At 39.7% G+C, this 20960-nt stretch overlaps 2 protein-coding genes and 2 non-coding genes across 4 annotated transcripts in view; 1 reads left to right on the forward strand and 3 right to left on the reverse strand.

Moving 5' to 3' along the window:
- The window catches only part of LOC122663789 (amino acid transporter AVT6A-like), a 34086-nt gene extending 29592 nt beyond the window's left edge, over window positions 1–4494 (forward strand). Inside the window, exons 2-6 of the mRNA XM_043859435.1 lie at window positions 325–720; window positions 1019–1171; window positions 2230–2433; window positions 2692–3157; window positions 3928–4494. Coding sequence (XP_043715370.1) covers window positions 325–720; window positions 1019–1171; window positions 2230–2433; window positions 2692–3157; window positions 3928–4066 — 1358 coding nt within the window. The 3' untranslated portion in view covers window positions 4067–4494. The remainder of the gene's footprint in view (window positions 1–324; window positions 721–1018; window positions 1172–2229; window positions 2434–2691; window positions 3158–3927) is intronic.
- Window positions 4495–9698: 5204 nt separating this feature from the next.
- On the reverse strand, window positions 9699–12005 carry LOC122663788 (putative pentatricopeptide repeat-containing protein At1g68930). Its single transcript, XM_043859434.1, has one exon. The coding sequence runs from the start codon at window positions 11964–11966 to the stop codon at window positions 9735–9737; it is 2232 nt and encodes a 743-aa protein (XP_043715369.1). The 5' UTR covers window positions 11967–12005; the 3' UTR covers window positions 9699–9734.
- Window positions 12006–16234: 4229 nt separating this feature from the next.
- LOC122666400 lies at window positions 16235–16303 on the reverse strand. Its single transcript, XR_006333592.1, has one exon. It is a non-coding gene; the product is annotated as a small nucleolar RNA Z105 (small nucleolar RNA).
- A 70-nt stretch (window positions 16304–16373) lies between these two features.
- LOC122666426 lies at window positions 16374–16473 on the reverse strand. The gene has a single exon (XR_006333616.1). It is a non-coding gene; the product is annotated as a small nucleolar RNA Z161/Z228 (small nucleolar RNA).
- Window positions 16474–20960: the final 4487 nt, after the last annotated feature.

Consider the following 20960-nt stretch of genomic DNA (forward strand, 5'->3'; position numbering starts at 1 on the left):
TTCTGGGTTGAAGTCCTTCTCTTAAACTTGTTTATATAAGTGAAAATTCGAAGGTATGCTTCTGACTGTTTTTCTGCTTTTTACCAGGTTTCTTCTTCCAATTCTGTTGCTCAGAAATTGAAATTGAACTTTGGAGTAGTGTTGTTATTATTTGTTTGTTGAGATAATTCAATTTTGTAAGAATTAAGATCTTCCGGTTCTGAAGCTGGTTTCAAGATTGCTGTACAGATTTTGTAGCCTAATAAATTTTAGAGATCTCTGGTGAACTTGAAACTCTGTTGGGAGACTTAAATAATTGAAAGATGACTATTGCCCTGAAGATGAATAGGAAGTCATCAAAGGAGAAACGGGTTATCGAGGAGAATGCTCCTTTGTTGCCGAGTAGGCAAGATGAAGATGTTGGATTTGATGAGGACGAGGGAGGTTCCTTTAGTGGGGCCGTCTTTAATCTTGCAACTACTATTGTTGGTGCCGGAATCATGGCTTTGCCTGCGACTATGAAGGTTTTGGGGCTTATTCCTGGGATAGCTATCATCATCTTTTCCGCTTTCCTGACAGATGCTTCAATCGAGATGTTGCTCAGGTTTAGCAGACCAGGGAAGGCCCTTTCTTATGGTGGAGTTATGGGAGATGCCTTTGGAAGGGGAGGCAAAAATTTATTGCAGATATGCGTCGTTGTCAACAACTTTGGTGTGCTTATATTCTACATGATTATCATTGGTACAACTTCAACTTAGCTCTTATTTTCTGTTCTCATCTTTCTTTCTTCTTAAAATTATCATCTGTTCTAGATGTTTGTTGATTTTTTGTAACTCACTGGGTTCGACTTTTATTGTTTGTATTAAATACAGAGCGACCCCTTGTGTTTCTAAATTATACAGCCACACCCCCTGAGTGGCAGTGTAATTTTCCCTTATTGTTTTGTTGCTATCTCTGTAAGAGACGAATTGAAAATTTCTCAATCATGTTGTAATACAGATTACTAACAATAATTTAATGGTCTCTCTCATAATATAAGGTGATGTACTTTCTGGAACTTCATCAAATGGAGTTCATCATGCTGGACTCCCGGAAGGATGGTTTGGAGATCACTGGTGGAATGGGCGTACCTTTGTTTTGCTTGTAACTACTCTTGCAGTATTTGCTCCATTGGCTTGCTTTAAGCGTGTTGGTAAGTGTATGCCCTGTTTATTCTGTATTATTCACCACTGCTTCTCTGAATTAGTGTTAGATACCATGTTTGTTTCTTGAATCAATTAGTTTTCTGATTGCAATTAGTTATTTGTATGCTTTTCTTAGTTTGCCAATTCAAGATATATGGATGATTAATTTCATTTTAGCTGTTTGGAACTCTTAGATATCCTTGTAGTTTAGAGTCTTTTAGACTATGATGACCATTGTCTTATGTATACCCTGGCTGCTGATTTGATCAGTCAGTCAAGCCAGTTTCTAATAGAAAGCAATGTAAAACTTAGGTTCATCCCATGGTATTTATCTACTCCAGAGGAGTATGTATCCTTACGTCGAACCATAGTGTTGGCCATTAACTCTTACTCTTGAGACCTTCATATACTTCAGCAATATGTAAAAGGTGAAGAGATGTGTTGAGACCTTGGGATAACTGGATGGATGAAATGTTAGCTATAAGGTTTGAGGTCCAACCTTTGGTGTTCCCTTTCTGATTGATTAGGAATCAGAAATGAGAAACTGTGTATGTCCTGCGTTTATATATATTGCCGCCGAAGGAACCAGCATTTACATTTGGTGTTCCCTTCCTGATTGAATAGGAATCAGAAATGAGAAAATGTGTATCAACTGATCGTGGTCTGGATCAACTGATCTAGCTGAACTGATCCTGATACCTGAAAACCTGAAAACCATAGGCAGGACATCTTACATAATAAGGCACAGACTTGGGGCTGTTAAGCTTCAAAGACTGGACCTGGATACGTTTTCCTTAATCCTCAGTTTGAGCTCTCATTTAGTGTGTAATCTAGAGGAATCTAATGTCTATCTCATTTTTCTGGCAATATTAGTTATTTCAGCCCAACTAAGCTTTTTTATTTTACCAATACTTTCTGCCAGTCTTTGGCAGAATCAACTGAATATCATATTAATCTTAGTTTGGCAACTGCATCATTAATTTGATTATTTGCTTAAGATACTTAGTACCACGAGTATTCAATCCTTGGTAATAATTCTTCCGATGTATGGTTTCATCTATTGCAGATTCATTGAGATACACATCTGCCTTATCAGTTGGGCTGGCAATTGCATTTGTTGTTATTACCGCGGGTATTGCTATCAGCAAATTGATCGGTGGACACATAGCAATGCCCAGATTGTTTCCAAATGTGACTGATATCACATCATGCTTGAAACTTTTCACAGTGGTGCCAGTTCTTGTGTCAGCGTATGGTTGCCATTACAACGGTACACAAGCTGAATCTTACCATTTTCTCTAATATGGGTGTAGTTGTAGAGACTAACCATTGCTGATGAATATTTGCTCATTTTGGTAAAGTTGGGGCTGTCATGGGTTTTCTTGCCTTATATTTGTGAGAATCAGTGAATAAGTAATGCCTGCTAGTTCTGAATGGTAGTCAATTTTTTAAGTCATATTTGATTCAACTGTATAATGCTTATAATTTCTTATGATTGAAATCTTTGACTTCTACAAACTTTTTACAGTACACACAATCGAGGGTGAGCTTGAAGACTCTTCCCAGATGCAGTCGATTGTGCGAGCTTCACTGGGATTGTGCTCAACTGTGTACATCACAACAGGCTTCTTCGGGATCCTCCTTTTTGGTGATGCAACCCTTGATGATGTACTAGTCAACTTTGACACCAACCTTGGCATTCCATATGGTCAACTGCTTAACGATGCTGTCCGTGTTAGTTATGTCATCCATCTCATGCTTGTCTTCCCCGTCATCTTCTTTGCTCTACGGCTCAACTTGGATGGTCTCCTCTTTCCCTCAGCTAGGGCTTTGTCACATGACAACAGGAGGTTTGCATTGATCACTATTGGGCTCATTTCTCTCATCTTTTTGGGGGCAAATTTCATACCTAGCATCTGGGATGCTTTCCAGTTCACTGGCGCAACTGCCACAGTTTTCATTGGATTCATTTTTCCTGCTACCATCGTTCTCAAGTAAGTTAACCCGTATAATGGCTGGAATGTGTAGGAAGTAATGAATTTATTCTCATTTTGTACGTTTGAATGCTGTGTTCTGCAGAAGCACCCTCTCAAACTCCCCCCCTCCCCTCCCAGGGGGAAGAACCTGAAATATGATAAAAGAATACCATGTTACTCATGATTGTCAATTTGACAGCCTATTATGGAAAATATATTAGACATATATGCATCTTAACTATTTCAACACCGACTTTCAGCTAGTGAATTTTTTTTCCTGAACTTGAAGTACCAATTGAATGAAAACTGATGGCTGGAATACATGATTCATGTATATTGTGACTTTCTGTGAAAGTAAATTTTGTAGGCATGTATTATTTTAGCGGTGATAAGTCAATGCGACACACACAGCCCTCTGGCAAATTAAATGTCAGACAAAAATGCATTTTGAAGTGTTCATGCAGTTGCAATCTTCCAATGAGCGCAAGTCCATGATGTGCTTATGCAACAATAGATTCGAAGGAGTATATATTAATTTCCTATGATGCCTCAAGGCCTTTGGGTTTGCTTTAATGGCATATGAGTCCATGTTTATACTGTCAGGTTGATTGATATCTTTTCCCTTTTGACTGTGGTCTCTTAAATCAAGAATTCTTTATTATGCTCCTTTGTGGGGGGATTGTGGTGTTGGGACTGATGTTGCCATGATAAGCTTGCTTTCTTATGGTATTATCTAATTTTCTTTTTTTTCTTTTTCTTTTTTTAAATTATTTGTCCTGGTATTGCAGGGACCCTCATGGCATAGCCACAAAGAAGGACAAGATCTTATCTGTCTTCATGATTGTCCTTGCTTTATTCACAAACATGGTGGCCATATACAGTGATGCCTACTCCCTGATCAAAAAGAACCTGGCCCCATCTGCATGATATTTCTTGGCGTTAGTTCTTATAATCAGCATCAGATGGGAGGAAGCTGCTAGAGTCACTGTGCTGAAAAACCGAAAAATAGACTCATCGGCAATCCAAGAGAAAATCAGGGTTTTCTAGAATGGTCTGTTGTGTTCAGTAAGATGAACACTCGACTCAATATGGAAGTTGAGTTGCTCTGCCCAGCGTAAAGAGAGGTGGCTCCAGATTCTCCATCTCCATCAAAATTGAGTTGTTGCATTGTTTGAGATATATATATATATATATAGCTGTTGTGTCTGAGTGAAGTTTATTTTTGATTCATGAATGTTACAATGGGAAGCTCCGATCCTGTACCCATTCTGTATGTTTGTTCTCATTTTGATACTATCATTGATCCAAAAATTAGCCTAGTATTATGATTTTTAATGATCCACACTGCAATTTTCGTATGGTGCGGTCCTGCTTTGCTGGGTTTGTGTTTTTCAGCCTAAGTGTTCACCACATGTAGACTGGCTGATCTCTGACCAATGCATTTCCAGGTCCACACCTGAACCAATTCTGATATATATATATATATTTCTGTTGCTATGGTTGGAGTTGAAGCTGTTCTTTTTTACTCCATATCAACTGATGATGACTTTGAAATTAAAGATAGCTAACGGGCGAATTTTTATGTCACAGGAGATATTGTTGTATTACAGTTCTGCATTTGTGGAAGGGAGTATGAGATGATACCCCTCTGGTTTTGTAGAACAATCGAGTGCAGGAATTTATTGCCACTCAGATTCTAAACCTGGGTGAATTACTTGCAGGATTGGCCTGAGGGCTGGCTCTTGCAGGATGCGGGGCTAGTGTAGCAGATGCTGGAACCTGTGGGTGCACGCCTGGCTGGGTGGCCTGATACCTTTTAAATTTTTTTGGAAAAAGAATGCTGCCTGGTCGCGTGTCCCCGGCCAGACATATGAGCATGCAAAATTACTGTTACACCCCCCTTAAATTCAAAAATCTCATTCATGTGAATGCCCTTGTATGCAGTGTCAGATTGTCATACTCTCATTGGCGCCACTGGTGCTGGGGCTACACGACCAGATAATGATCTCTTATCTCCAATTTTTTTTTTAATAAAAAATTGAAGGAGTGCACTTAATCTTATGCAAAGAAAATATATTTTTATTAAAATTTAAATAAATAAAAAAACTCATCCAACTGAGGCTCCTATACGAAGGGAGTGAGACGAGAAAGAAAAAAAATTCGGTTAGAACTCTTGGTAGTTGGTAGGGAAGAGGTAGGTAGGATTCCTTTAGGATATCTACCGAGAATATAATATTACATAAATCTGCACGTCTTTTTGGTGGCCCCTGCGCTGGTGCAGGCGTGACCAGGAAGCGTTCTTCTTTCTTAAATATACTTACCAATATATAAGTAAAAGAACTATTATTTCTCACGAGTCAGTAGTTCTTGTGGCCACGTCTCTACATTTCAACAATATATCACCTAATAATCCTCAGGGGATGGTAATAATTTTTATTTTTGGTAGAAAGCAAGGCTATTCATTCATGTGTGCCCAACGTCAAAAGAAAGAAAACAAGAAACATAATGTAGATAGCTGACATGTGAAACACAAGGATTCAAAACCGACAAGGTTCAGAAACCAGGGAGAGACATATGGTCCTGACATACATGTCATAGGCGGGACCGGTCGGGGGAGGGAATAGGTAACAATCATATCCTAAGGAAACTCGCTGTAGACACAGCATACATAATGAAGCACATACACAAACGTGCCATAAAAAAGGAATACATCAGCAATAAACCAAAAGAAAACATCATTTTTTATATCGCATGCCAGACACACCCCTTGGAGACAGGGAAAGTCACAGTATGCACGTGGCCCAATGAAGTTCTTGATGGTCATTGCATCGATTCCAGGGACCACATTCCCAGTGGCTTCACCATCGCCGACGACGGTGACCGCCCAATCGGAAGGGAGAAGGGCTTCGATTCCGGCCAAATCCAAGGCGCCACAAACGCAAAAACCAGCAAAACCTGCACAGCCACAAGCAAGAAAAGAAAAGGAAAAACATAGAGGATGAAGACGGCGGTGGCAGTGATCCCCAGTGACGATGAGAATCCAAAAGTGAGAGGCATGATCGGCAGCACGAACTCCAATGAGGTAATGGATACAATGATGCACGGTAAAAGCAAAAAAATACCAAGGCTTGAGGTCGTCGGCGTCTGCAACGACAAAATCCACATCAGCTTTCGATCCATCCCTCCTTCCTATGGAACCACCAACATCTCCCACCGAGGAAAATCATCCAAGGTTCGACATCCGATGCCCAGATCTAGACAAAAGGGGAAAGGGAAAGGGAAAGGGAATAAGAAAGGGAAAAATCACTGGTTAGGGCAAGATCCGATGCCCAAATCTGGGAATATCGGGAAAGGCAAAGGGAAACAGAAGAAGAAATGAGAGTGCGAAAGGGAAAGCGAAGAAACAGGGGTCAAGATTTGGGTTGAAGTCTGGGTTGAGGCGAATGAGAAAAGGAAAAAAAAAAAGGGGGGAGAGGGAAATAGAGAGGAAAAGAGGGAAAAAAGAAAAAGAATACATGCCACTTGGGCGGAGGTTTTCACGCCACTGCGGCGGAGATCGTTCATGCCACTGCGGCGGAGGAAAGGCTACATTGTGGGCCAAGGTTCATACAATCAGATGAGGAGTTGCAGCGGTGAGGAATACGTTAGGTTGTGATATATTCTATATAGGGCATGGTAATAATTACCATTTGTTTTTAGTAGGATGGTAATAATTACTATCACCAACCTAAATTGTCATAGAATTTGTACCCTCCACTAAAAATATTTCAAAAACATTTACAAAACAAATAAATAGGGGAAAGTTTCATACACGGTCGTGTAAACCGTATATGTGAGAGGGTGGGAGTTTCAAGGCATAATTAATGGGTGGGGATTTATGACTTTTCCAACTTTTTGTGAGAGATCCTTTCACATACACGGTTTACAAGACCGTGTATGAAAACTTTTCCCTAATATTAATACTAATTAATATTTGTTTAAATGTTTTGTAAACTATTTACAAACATGCCACCAGATCTTGATTTTGTTCATTCATGAACATATAGTCTTTCTCTGATATTCTTTGTTAAAAAAGTTGATTGAGTATTGAACATCTCTTTCATATGCAGCTCAACACCATGAATTCAACGCACCAATATATAGTCCGAGAGACATCAATCATTGGTACATTAAAACTCATAATGCCTAGCTACTACGATAAGGACCTCATAGGTCTGAAGATCAATCATAAATTACTAATGAGACTCGTACTTCTTAAACATCCAACAATATTTCACTCAAGATTCTCAAGTGATCCAATCCAATGTACACATGTATGTACACTCACACTTGTATCTTGGGATCGTCATTTTGGAGATCACACAATGTGACGACCGTATGAAGCCTAATTCTGTCCATGAACACTTTTAGGTGAAAATCTAAGGACGACTAGGGCTGAACAGGGTCAGGTTGGGTCGGGCCTTTTAAAACCCCAACCCAACCCTGAGTCCCTTAGTTGGGCCCAGGCCCGACCTGGCCCTAACTCAGGGCCAGAAAATCCAATCCTGACCCATCCTCAGGGTCGGGCCAGGCTGACCCTGATTGGCCCTGACCATGGGGAGGAAGGGAGATGAATGGGCTGGCCCGACGAAGAAAGAAGAAAGAAGAGGAAAAGAACAAAAAAAATAAAAAAGAACAAGAAAAGGAAGACAGGGTCGGGTTGGGCCAGACTGGGCTCAACCCTGACCCGACCCAGCCCTGACTCAGGGCCAGAATTTTCCAACCTTAACCCGCCCTAAGGGCCAAGGTATCTCAACCCAGGCCATGTTCGGGCTTAGGGCGGGTTTGGGCCATCAGGGCCAAACTTGCACCCCTAAGGACAACCATAACCCGTCATGCATAAAATGAAAAAAAGAACGTTGTCTGGTAGCATGGCTCTTGCACCTAGATGCAGGAGCGCCAAAATTACCGCCCCAACCCCCTGTGAAATAAAAATCCTAACCATGTTGATGCCCCTGTGCATGCTCTTATTGGCTCCCATGCTGATGCAGGGGCTACGCAATCAGGCAACGATCTCTTGCCCTAAAATGAAGTAAATACTTAATCATTGGATTTGATGGACACACTATCAACAAGGGAGGCCTACTTCTAGGCTAGAATCCGATGCTTAACATAATCCAAGCTGTTGCAAACATCTTTTCGCAAATCTTCCACTGTAACTATCAAATATCTTGGCATTGCTTATGCCTTGCGCTTGAGTAGCCAATCCATGAATGATCATTTACAGGCTATGTTGCCTCGTTACTTAAGAAGGCTATAGTATCATGTGGGATGCTTATATTTACCCCCATAAGTTTCATGTCCGAGTCCGATACTCCAAAATGCAGTGTCCTATTAATAGCATTTAACTAATTGGCTATTCTTCAAATCTTTGTTTTATTGAATGTATTCTGGGAAGAGGATAATTGTATGGATCAAGCATCTCTCCAGCACACACCCCGCCCAGTGAGGCATCCAACGGCAGCCGACAGGGCTGCTCTGCGCTTGCTGAGGTGGGGCCAGGCACACATCCTGGCACGCTGCAAGCAACCCTGCCGTTGGTTGCCTCACTGGGCACTCACCGGACTCGCTTGGATGCAACAACAATGCAATACTGACTGGACTAGATCTGTAAATATAGGAAACCATCCGGAGTGAAATTGCAAATTAGCTGCAGAAAATACAATTCCTGGGAAGAGTATCAATAATAGCAGTTGTTCCTTTCCAGCTGAGGCTAATTTTCCTAATGATAAAAAACAATCTTGAGAATATAGCATATTAGCTACAGGTGATACAGTGACTAGGAAAAATGGCAATAGATAGCAGTTGGGACCTTTATCCCCTGAAGTTTGCTGACCGGTACGGTTGTGCGGTTCCTCTCATAGGGGGGGCTGAAATGACCATTCCACCCCTTGACCGAACACACTGCCCGGGTGGGGTCCACCCCCCTTTTATTAGAGGCACTCGGGAAAAGTACCGGGCAGGGGAACCACAGGTGATAAAAATTCTAGCAGTTGCTCCTTTCCAGCTGAAAGATAGTATAACTTAGTGGCCTATGTCACATGTGAACTAATATGTGGCTCCTCTCACTTACTAGTTAGGTGTTTTTGGATTATTGTTTTCCATGCAACTTTGTCATCATGATTAACCATTCATATTTCCATTAATCCAGTCTTCTAAGAGAAAAACAGAGCGTACAGAGAGGTCCAGTGCAAGATTTTATGCTTCCTAGTAAGGACTTAGGAAGCATGAAAGCAATTGTACTCTCTGTTGCAAAGATTTTCAGCTTTTAGCAACCACTTCAACTCCAACTTGCATTCAAATGCCAATCTTTTTGTCAAGAATTTCAACATTCTGGCCATAATAAATTTCTTGAAGTCATGGCCATCTGATTTTCTGAACTGCATCGCAGGCACCATACCCTTCTGATGCTACCCTACAAACTGGCACACCATTTGAAATGAAGCAGGTCGATATCTCTTGGTGTGCAAACGAATTTCTGGATTCAAGTCCCACCAGTCGGAATTTCTGGTTTAATATACCTCAAGTTTTTCACTTCTGGCAAAGCAAAACCACATCACCAGAAATCTCCACATGAACATGTTCCATCTCTGAACAGATGGAACCTGACAGCATCTCTTACAAGGATCTCTCGCTGGGTGATCTTAGAAATAAATTTAGTTGCAGTGTGGCAATCCCCACAGACCCTGAGATTCTTAACAATTCGTATAGGCAAGCCAGCAGGTATAAAAATCAACCCAAAAGCAATTGCTAGTTTCTCACTATGGTGGCTAAGCATCTTTATTTTCACTGCTGCTTCTACATCATGGAGAACAGAACTCATGTCAGGTACATAACCTTCCCCTACCATTTTTTGGTTGAGCTTCTCCAGTTCAGCATATATCTGGTCTGAATATGGATTTGATCTGTCATCAGCTGAAAATATGTGGACCCTATTCTTATATTTAATCCAACTAAAACCGGGTTCCTTCCTCACTCCTCGATCTCTCATGCCTCTTCTTAAACGAGCAACATCATCCCATTTCCCTTTAGAAGCATACATGCTTGAGAGCAAAACATAGCTTGCAGGGTTCTCTGGTTCTAATTCTAGCAAAGAATCAGCTGCCCATTTCCCAATTTCCAAGTTACCATGAAGTCTACATGAGCTAAGTAATGTTGACCATCCAATTGCATCAGGACAACAAGGCATCCTCTCTATAAAATCTTTTGCCTCTTCTGTTCTCCCTGCTCGACTAAGAAGATCTATCATGCATGTGTAATGATCTGAAGTTGGCATTATTCCATGTTTTTGCACCATGGAATGAAAATACTCATATCCCTTGTCCACCAGTCCTGCTCTACTGCAAGCTGAAAGAACTCCAATGAAGGTAACTCCATCGGGTTTCAAGCCATCGGCCAACATCCTTTCGAATAACTCAATTGTCTGCTTGGCTTTTCCAAACTGGGCATACCCCGAAACAAGTGCAGTCCAAGAAACTTCATCTCTGATATGCATCTCATTAAACAAGCGGTGAGAATCTTCAAGACTTCCACATTTACCATACAAGGTAATGAGTGCATTGGAAACTGTAAGAGAAGTAACCAAACCCAATGCAAGGGCATGAGCATGAAACTGTGAACCCTCTTCTAAACTTGCTAGATTAGCACATGAGCTAATCACGCTGCCTAGTGTAAATTCATCAGGCTGAACCCCATTTCTTTGCATCTGGGAGAAAATCTTCACAGCTTCCTCGCTAAACCCATTTTGACCATAACCCACAAGCATTGCCGTCCAAGATACAATATTTCTATGGGTCATTCGCTTGAAAGCTGTCTCTGCAGATCTTATGCTTCCACACTTGGAGTACATGTCAACAAGAGCACTACCTACAAAAACATTATCCATATATTCAGTCCTAATTATATAACAATGGATCTGCTTACCTTGTTCCAAAGCTACAAGACTCCCACAAGCAGTGAAGACAGTTCCAAAAGTGAATTGATCCATAACCAAGCCTTCCAATCTCATCTCTCTAAAAACGTCCAATGCTTCTAGATCCAATCCATTTCGGGTAAGCCCTGTAATCATCGTCGTCCATGAAATTGAATCTCTATCAGACATTTCATGAAACAAATGCTTTGCCTCATCGATCATCCCACTCCGTAAGAACCCTGTGATCATTGTATTGTACAGAACTATGTTTCTCTCATACATTTCGTCAAATACCCTCTTTGCATCAAATATTAGGCCAGCTTTTGTGTACATGTCTACCAAAGGGCTACCCACGAAAACATATGATTCAAACCCAAATTTCACGATCTGCCCATGAATCTGTCTACCCAATACGATAGAACTCAAATATGCAGACAAGATTAGCATTGTGGAGAAAGTAATCCGATTCAGATTCTCAGGGCCATCACTCACCATTGATTTGTAGGTCTTCACCGAATCATATCCCAATCCACAAGAAGCGTAGCCCGAAATAACGGAATTCCAAGAAACCCCATCACGATCAGGCATTCGCTTGAAGATTTCTTGCATTTCAAAGAGGCGACCAGCCTTCGAAAAGGCAGATAGGATGGTATTCCATGAGAAGATGTTAGGTTGAGGGATTTGATCGAACGTACGGTGAGCGTAAGCTAAGTTGCCCAATCTAGAGTACGCGCTAATGAGATTGTTTGAGAGAAAAGTATCTGGGTTTGTAAGGATTCTGATTATGCTGCAATGGAGCTTCTTTGCTTGACTTTGGTTCTGGGCCTCGCTCACTAGTTTTAGCAGTGCCTTGTACTGCTCTGAAACATAGAACATTATGATATGATGTGTCAATCAATGTCACAATCTTACATCAAATTTTGGTTATACACTGATTAGTTGAGAATGATTCTTACGCTGTTCTTTGGGTTTTTAAAGAACAATCCCCTTCACCAAAAAAAAAAAAAAAAAACCAATCCCCACTCCAATGAGTCATGCCATGCACTCATGCGGTCATGCCCCGGATCCTGGATAAGGGTTTAAATACTATAGTAAACTTGTGCAATTATCTTAAATATTTACTCTACGATTACCTTGATTTTTTAAAGGGTTTTTTTTTTCTATTATTTGATATGAAATTGCTCTTTAAAATTGTTTATTTTTTCAAGGGAAAAAAGAATTGCTTGAAAACGAGGATTGCTTTAACCTCCTCACTTCCTGCCCTACCAGAGTTCATAACCATCCGATTGGAACTTTGAAGAGCCACCATTAATATGGACGGTCCAATGACATGATTGGACTACAATGACCCACATGAGGACATAGTGTCATAGAGGTTAATATATTGATTGATAATCTGAGAATTTTGATTGAAAGTGTGTTTTGAATCAATGCATCCGCATTGGCTTTACGGCAAAAGCAGGAGTCCTGAAAGTCCCAAAACCCCGAAAAAGATCATGTGCATCCGGGCAGTCGGGCTGCATGTGCAGTGTCAGGCTCAAGGCGGCGCGCTTGGACTGCCTTACCCTTGCTCGGGCAAGGCACTTGGGCACTATTGATAGTTTTGTACCATATTGCCCCTGTTAGGGTAGGGTTGACACGAGGCCTGGAATCAGGAGAATCTATGCCCCTGTCCAAAATAGGGGCTAATCTCCAGAGCTGGCCCACCTATGAAATGACCCAAACACTCGTGTCTAAAATAAGGGCTAATCTCCGAGGCTGACCCACTTGTGAATGACCCAAACACCCCGTCCAAATTAGCTGCTAATCTCCGGAGTTGGCCCACTTGTGAAATGACCCAAACACCCCCGTCTAAAATAGGGGCTAATTGATCTTCGGAGCTAGCCCACCTGTGAATGACCCAAACACCCCCCATCCAAAATAGCGGCCACCTAACCCAAACACCCCCTATCCAAATTGGATTTTACATCTCTCCATTTCTTGATCGATTATTTATTATTATTTTCACTCTGAGAGTCTGACAAGTGGTACTTCCGAATCCAACGGTCCACATTTAAAATCCTCAAATTAACTAAGAATTAATCCTGGTTGGTGTAACCCCAAGACTAACCAGGATTGGTAACCAAACCCACCCTTAAACCGTGATTAACCCAAGTTGAAACTCAATCGCCCCATCTTTCTCTCTCCTATTTTTCGTCATTCACTCGACCTTAACGGGAGCACTCTTACGATGTCTGCATTTTTTCGGCGACGGCTATATCCCAAAATAATTTCCACGGTTCAACCTCACCTCCTCTAACTAAAGACTCACAAAACCTTAATCCTATTGACGAACAGAAACTCTATAAATAAAGACCGATCCCTCTTCTTCCATATCTTCTCTGTTCTCAGCCTCCGCGGCTCTTCTTTGTTCTTCTAGGTTTTTCTTTCTTTTCTGGTTGATTTTTTTTTTGGTTCTCTGGTTTTTGAGATCTTTAATCATTTGTTTTTCTTCCTTCTGATTAACCCCTCAGCATCAGCGTTTTTCCTCTCTGTTTTTTGTGAATACCCAAATCTCCAATGAAATCTGAGCTTTTTCCTGACCTTTTATGCAATTAGAAGTCAAGCTGAATGAAGCTACAAAAGTAGAGATTAGGGCTGGGAATTGGAATGGCAAGGCAATAGAATTTCAAGAAGGTGGTAGATACCAGCAGCAATAATGGAATTACGGGCCATTTTTAGGGCTTCAATTTGATTAGGAGAAAATTGCAGAAAAAGGGAAAAATCGATGAGAAAAAAGGGCTTATTTTTCAAGATGAAAGTGTGTGAAAAAGAATACAAAGAGTGGCACTCTGTGGAATGAAAATGATTAAATTATGGGAAAATATCATCCCCATCCCCCTCTAATTTTGCCTAATATCAATCCAGTATCAATGTTTTGAAAAATATCTACCCCTCCCTTACTTTATAAAGATTCTATCAACCATCAATGTTTTGAAAATATCTACCCCCTTACTTTAAAAATGCTATCCTAATTAAAAATGGGATGATGTGGCATGTACAAAATTTATAAAACCCCATAATACCCTTAATGTTATATTATTCCAATTTTGCCCTCTTCAACCCCAACACTTCGGTCTTCTCTGAAGAGATCCCTCCATTGTAAACCAGAGCCTTCAGATGTTCATGATGATGTCGTTTATTTGCAGAGATTTCATTGGACCTATCGGAAGTGATGAAGTCGAGCGAGACGACGGGAAAATAGCAGTGCTCTAGTGACAAATCTGAGAAGACTTGTTGGTTGAAAACGAAGGGGTTTTGGGGGGGAGAAGAACATAGAGAAAGGGTTTTCTATTTTTGGTTCTGTACTCTCTCTCGCCCTCTCTGCTCTTCTTCTTCTCACTCTTTTTTGTTTTTTTGGTTCTGACGAAACCAAGGAGTGTTGGATTGAGGTTTTTGGAAAAGGAAGACAGTGGGGTTGGTTCTGGGAAAAATTGAGAAGAAGGGGTAGTTCGATTAGTTTGGAGAAGGGTTTCAACTTCTTTTTTTTCGCTGCTATATAGTGAGATAGAAGGGAAAGGGAAGGTGGGTTTGGGGTTTCAGTGGGGTCGAAGGAGAGGGATGGGAGATGGAGAGTGACGCATTGGCATCGTCTTCTAATCTTCCAACTATCCTGGGTATTTCTCTGCTTTCAAATTATACTCAAAACTTTGCTCTGCAACTCCTTTCTGTTCTTGACAAGAACTATTTCCAAGAGCAAGTTTGAACCAACCATTGGATCTGTACAAAAGAAGCTAAATATCAAGGGAAGTCAATCCATGAGAGTCATTCACGACCACAATTATTTCTATTTTGGAAAGAACACCCTCCACATCTACAATGCCTCTACCTATCTGAAAATAAAAAAGAGTCATTCACGAACACAAACACTGCAAGTTTGAGAAAAAAACCCAGTTCAAAAATCTTCATGAAACACCTGGACTATATATTACTTCAAACTTCAAGCCTTTCAGAAATCACCCAACAGTTCTTGAAGGTAGTCTTGGACAACCCATCACACGGATGCATTTAGGAATTTGCTACCCAATGAGATTCTAAGAAAGAGGGAAGGAAGGAACTTAGAAAAGGAACTTAGAACCAGAAACCAGAGAAGCTCGCTAATATGAAAAAAACAAAAAAAAAAAAGAAAAATAGAAATTCAAGAAAAAGGATTTTGTTATGCAGCGGTGGATGTGAGGTCAAGTGGTAGGATGCATGACCCACGTAATCCATTCTTCCAAATAGCCCCTAAGCAGTTCCAAAAGTCCAAATTGGATAATGGAACTGTGGGAAACAGGGGAACTGATTCAAAATTGCATTCCTAAGCTTCGTTGAAGGGTTTTTAAATTTCTGAACTTTGTGTCAACCCGTCAGAAAGAAGAAATTAAGTTTGGTGATTTGGTGGAAAAAAGAGCCACGCATTGGGGATTTTTCGAAATAGAATGAATACGAATGGATTAAGAGATTCAGATTCAGTTAGGAAAACCCAGTTTATAATTAAAAAAACCATTGTAGGTTAGGGGTTTGAATTCGATTAAGAGCGATACCATCTCAAGGGTACATGCAGTGGGAAAGCTTGCGCGCTGGATGAATTCATACACTCAAGGTTCTTGTTTTGGGGTTGAAGAAGAAGAACACGGGGTTTTTTGGGAAGAAGCCGCAAAAGGAGTTTTGGGGTTGAGGAGGGTAAAATTGGAATAAAATAATATTAAGGGTATTATGGGGTTTAAGAAGAAGAAGAAGAAAAATGAAGAAGGGATGGGTCCCACTCCAGAAACCTTTTTTAACTCCAATTAAAGGGTAATATCGTCTTTTAAATTCTTATTTTAACACCGTCAGTCACTTAGGGTACGGTTGATATAATCTTTATAAAGTAGGGGAGGGGGTAAATATTTTTCAAAACTCGGGTACTGAATTGATATTAGGCAAACTTAGAGGGGGAGGGGGATGATATTTTCCGTTAAATTATTTTTAACAGGATCTTTCAAGCTCATGGTACGAGTTCAATATCTCGTCATTGTACTGACTTGATAATATGATTACTTGAAATCCAAATTGAAGGAAAAAAAAAAAAAAAAAAAGACCAAACCATAGCACCATTAACTATATGTTGAGTGAGTGAGTATTCAGAATGAGTAGGAGGATTTTATCCAATCATGAAAGCATCGGTAGCTTTAAGATCATCATCATTATACTCATTTGAGTAAAACTCCGGAAAAAAATTAAAAATAAGAAAAATAAAATACAAATTCAAGAGATGAGAAAAGCCATTAGAAAACATTGGATTATACATCAATATTGACACAATAGTGTCTCAGATGACCGTCGTAAGAAATTAAATCCAATCAATGTAATCATCTGGTTTTCATTTTAATAGCAAATAAAACATTGAGAGAGAGAGATAGAAACCAATCCATCTCCTAAAAACCCTAGCAGAAGAGGCCAGGAGAAAGCTCGGATTTCGTAGGGTATTTGGGTATTCACAAAGCCCAGTTGATTTCTGTAGGGTCTGCACATTTGAAACCATGTGCAACAATCTTTCCAAAATACTCGGTCCTTTTTTTTTTCTTCATTGGCTGTGGGTCGACTGTAACAATTATATCTATTAAACCATTTATGTGTGGGATTTTCCTTTCGATTGTCAAGGGTTTATGGCAATCTGAATAATACATATGGTTCTGGCCGGGAATTTCCGATCCCAGTCAAATTGGATCTGAATCAGCTAGATTTGATTCTATATTCTTATCAATCTCTGTTTTAAAAAACTCATTTTTTTTAAGGATCCATGATAATACTGGTTGATTACTGATTTTTAGGGTTATTTCAGCAACATAATCAGAATCCATGGAGGTGAGGTTGAACCGTTGAACTTACTTTGAGACATAGCCGTCGTCGGAAAAAATGCAGAAATCGTAACTTAGGTTGAGTGAATGAGACAAAATAGGAAAGAGAGAAAGAGATGGGGCGATTGACTTTGAACTTAGGTTAACCACGGTTTAAGGGGGGTTGAGTGAATGTGGAAAAATAGGAGAGAGAGAGAGAGAGAAAGAGATGGGGCGATTGAGTTTGAATTTAGATTAGCGAACTCATCAAACTCAATTGCTATATATATGGAAGAGCAGAATCGAGTAACTGGAAGGAGACGAAGCAGACGACGATATGGAAGTGATGAAGCGTACCAAGGCCTTGATCATAGCTTCCTTCTCTGCTACTCATCTGTTCTTCCTCTTCAGGCAACCAAATCATCCAAGGCCAAGCCCAAGTCGTCCACTACCACCACCACAACCATCAACTACTATAGATTCTTCTGCTGTTGCTGCTACTGATACTGTCATAGAGATAATGCAGCCATTGGAAGAGGAGGAGGAGGAGGAGGCAATTATTCCCAACGCCCGACGACACAATTATTCCAACATTAATTCGAATACTCCAGTGGTGGTGGCGGTGATTGACTGGGGGAAAACCATCATTATACTTATTTGAACCTTTCATCATCATTTTACGTGTTTTGCGTTCTAATCTTGCTCGCCTTCGCATCATCGTTAGCTGGGCTTTTGTTCCGCCGCAGTAAGCTACCAACTACAGCAGCAGTAGTATTGGAGCATATGGGCATCATCTTCGCTGTGCTTGCTTTCTTTACGGTTATGGAGATGTCCATTACTCCACCAGGTCTCAAATGGGTCACTTGGCTCATTTGTGCTCTCTCCTTCTTTTCCTTCTTCATCTATTATTATTACATGAATGCTTGAATCGGTTAATCTCTGGTTTCAAGTAAAGAGTAGAGATTTGAAAGAGAAAGAAAGAAATGTATTATATATTAGTAACCTACTTCAATTCTTCGATCTACTATGATGAATAATTGTAGAAGAGCAAGATGGTAAGAGAGAGAGAGAGAGGTGGGTGGCAGCGGCGGTGGTGGTGGCGCGAGGTGGGTTTTCAGGGAGGAGGGAGTGATTGTGGAGAAAAAGAAAGAAAGAGAGAGAGAGAGAGAGAAAAAGGATGTTGGGGGTATTTTAGGTTGTTCATTTACCTTTTCTTACTCATGAGGATTTGGTAAATCTTTTTAACATTGTAATTTGTAATTGTAAAACATAATTTATACCTACCAATATTGTAAATCTTTTTTCTATTTGGTAAATCTAGGCAATTCCCCATATTGCCTAGTGTAAATTCATCAGGTTGATCCCCATTTCTTTGCATCCGGGAGAAAATCTTCACAGCTTCCTCCCTAAACTCATTTTGAACATAACCCATAAGTAGGGTTGCAACAGGATCGGGTTGGACAGGATTTATAGAACCTTAGACCAACCCTAAGTCCCCTTAGTTGGGCCCAGGCCCGAACCGACCCTAACTTAGGGTCGGGTTGGGCTAACCCTAATTGGCCCTGCTCATGGGGAGGGGAAGGAAATGCATGAGCTGGAATGGATCGAGGAGAAAATTATCAATTGTACGTAAAATAACACTGTAATAAAATGTAGAGAAAATTATTTGGACACCCCTGTACTATGACCTAACTACTTATTCTCCTCAATTTTTCAAACAATTATTTGAACACCCCCTACAGTTTACCATTTCTTTCAAGTAGGTCAAGTCCGTTAGTTTAGTGATGATGTCATCGATTAATTTTTTGTAATGCCTAAACTACCCTAAAAGGGTATTGAAGTGACAGATTTACCCCCTCTTCTTGCAACAAAAAAAAAAAAAAATGGGCAGCCATGACTGTGTGTGAACTCTCATGTGACCTCCCAAAGCCTTTCCTGATCCAAAACCCTTTTTGCAGACCTTGCATTTTCATGGGTGATTGCATTGATGTATGGAATGTGAGATACATATTCAAGTCTGTAACTCTCTATGACCAACAAAGAATGCTCCAGCCAATAAAAAACCTATCCATTTATCTGTTTGGGAGGCAAAAGAATGTTGTATAGAGACAAAGTAAAAGAATTAAAAATCTTCTAATTAGTCAAAAATAAATAAACTGAACCTTTTTTGCAGACCTTGCATTTTCATGGGTGGTTACATTGATGTATGGAATCTAAAATCTTCATTCCTCATCTCATGTTGTGCAAGACACAAGAAGCACCAAAAACCACAAGCAAATCCTGAAGCTTCATCTCTGGTTGTTTCTCTAGGTAATGTTGGGTATATTTTATAACCCTAATATATGTTATAATATAAATCTACTTGAATAAGGAATAAGGTTGTGGTGGGCTCCACTAGATAGAGTCCATCTAATCTAAAACCTTATTTTTTTCTATAAATATTAACTGGAGGCAGCAGCCTGCATTATTCCAAACTTAATACGCAGGATATATTGCTTTAAGCACCAACCCTAAACCCTAACAATCTTAAAGAAATACAAAAAAATTTTTTTTTTTTTTTTTTTTTGAAGCCGATCTAGTTCATTCTCTAATCGCAGAGGAGCCGATAGATGCAAAGAAGTTCGTGTGTGACGTTCATAAACTTTGCAAAATTTTGAAACCGATCTACTAAGGAGTTTTTTCTTTTCCTCTCAACGTCGCTTCACCGTAATCACGTCCTTTGTCTCAGATCACGGTTCGGGCTTTTGCTCTTGTAAGATTAACTTTTGGGTCTGTCAATCTTTTACGGTACTGACTTTGAGAGATCAACTTTTGGGTTTGTCCTCATTCAAGGAAAAAATGGTTTTGAAAGATCAACTTTTGGGTTTGTCCTCACTCAAGGAAAAAGTGGTTTTGTGAACGGATATGCAAGTTTTGTAGAAAACCTTTTTGTGTTCAATTGATTGCTTTTGGTTTAAATGAAAAAGTTTGCAGGAATTCCTTTTTGGCCAAAAGGCTTTTTTGTCAAAGGTATTGATTTGTTTGCAAAAATTCCCTTTGACCGTAAGTTTTAATCAAAACTTTGATTTGATTGATTAAAAAAAAAAAAAAATTTATTTGTACACTGTATTATGACCATTTTACTTATGAGTACCAATATTTGAAACAATTATTTGACACCTCCCGAAATCTGACGGTGTTAGTCTGCTATTAGTGTTTAAATGGAAACGCCCATTTTACCGTAATGAGTTATTTAACTTAAACTTATGAAGTTAAATGATCAACTTACCCTTCTTGTTCTTCTCCTTCCTCTCCTTTCTGCTTTAACATTTTTTTCTTTTTTTTTCTGCAACTACAGTTCAGCTGCAGAAGGAGGACTGAATCTCACCACCGTTATCAGGTGTCATTGTTCTGCTTTAAATATTTTTATATATAGCAACTCTGGAGATGGAGAAACATATCGTTCTGTTTGAGATAATCAAATTGAAAATTTTTAGTGGATCTGAGTTCAATACATGGAAACGAAAGACTCAGTTTGATCTAAAATATTTAAATATTTTCTATACTGTAACGAATACTTTCAAAGATTATGTTGATATTGAGGAATCTCAATGGATTAGTGATGAAGAATTTTGTAAAGATTATTTGCTGAATTGCTTGTCAGATAGACTTACAGAAATTTACAGTAAATTTGAAACTGCAAAAGAGGAGGAACTATCCAAAACTCACTTGGTGGATAAGTTCATGGACTTCAAATTTCAGGAAGACAAGGCAATCCTCCCTCAAGTAACTGATCTTGAGAATTTACAGTATAAATTAAACCTAGAAAAAAAATACCTGTTTGTGATGCATTCTTAGTTGGTGATAGCTATTATTTTTAAGTTACTTTCGACTTGACATTCTTTTAAAACTGAGATGTATAAAAAAAAGTATAAGTGGGGCTGGATGATCTCAAGCGATTCATTAGAATCGAAGATGAGAACAGGACTAGGAATAACTTGGAGATAGTTAAACAACAACAGTCAGCCGCTAACATGGTTTTCCATCCCAA

This window comes from Telopea speciosissima, chromosome 6 (genome assembly GCF_018873765.1).
Source record: "Telopea speciosissima isolate NSW1024214 ecotype Mountain lineage chromosome 6, Tspe_v1, whole genome shotgun sequence".
NCBI lineage: Eukaryota > Viridiplantae > Streptophyta > Magnoliopsida > Proteales > Proteaceae > Telopea > Telopea speciosissima.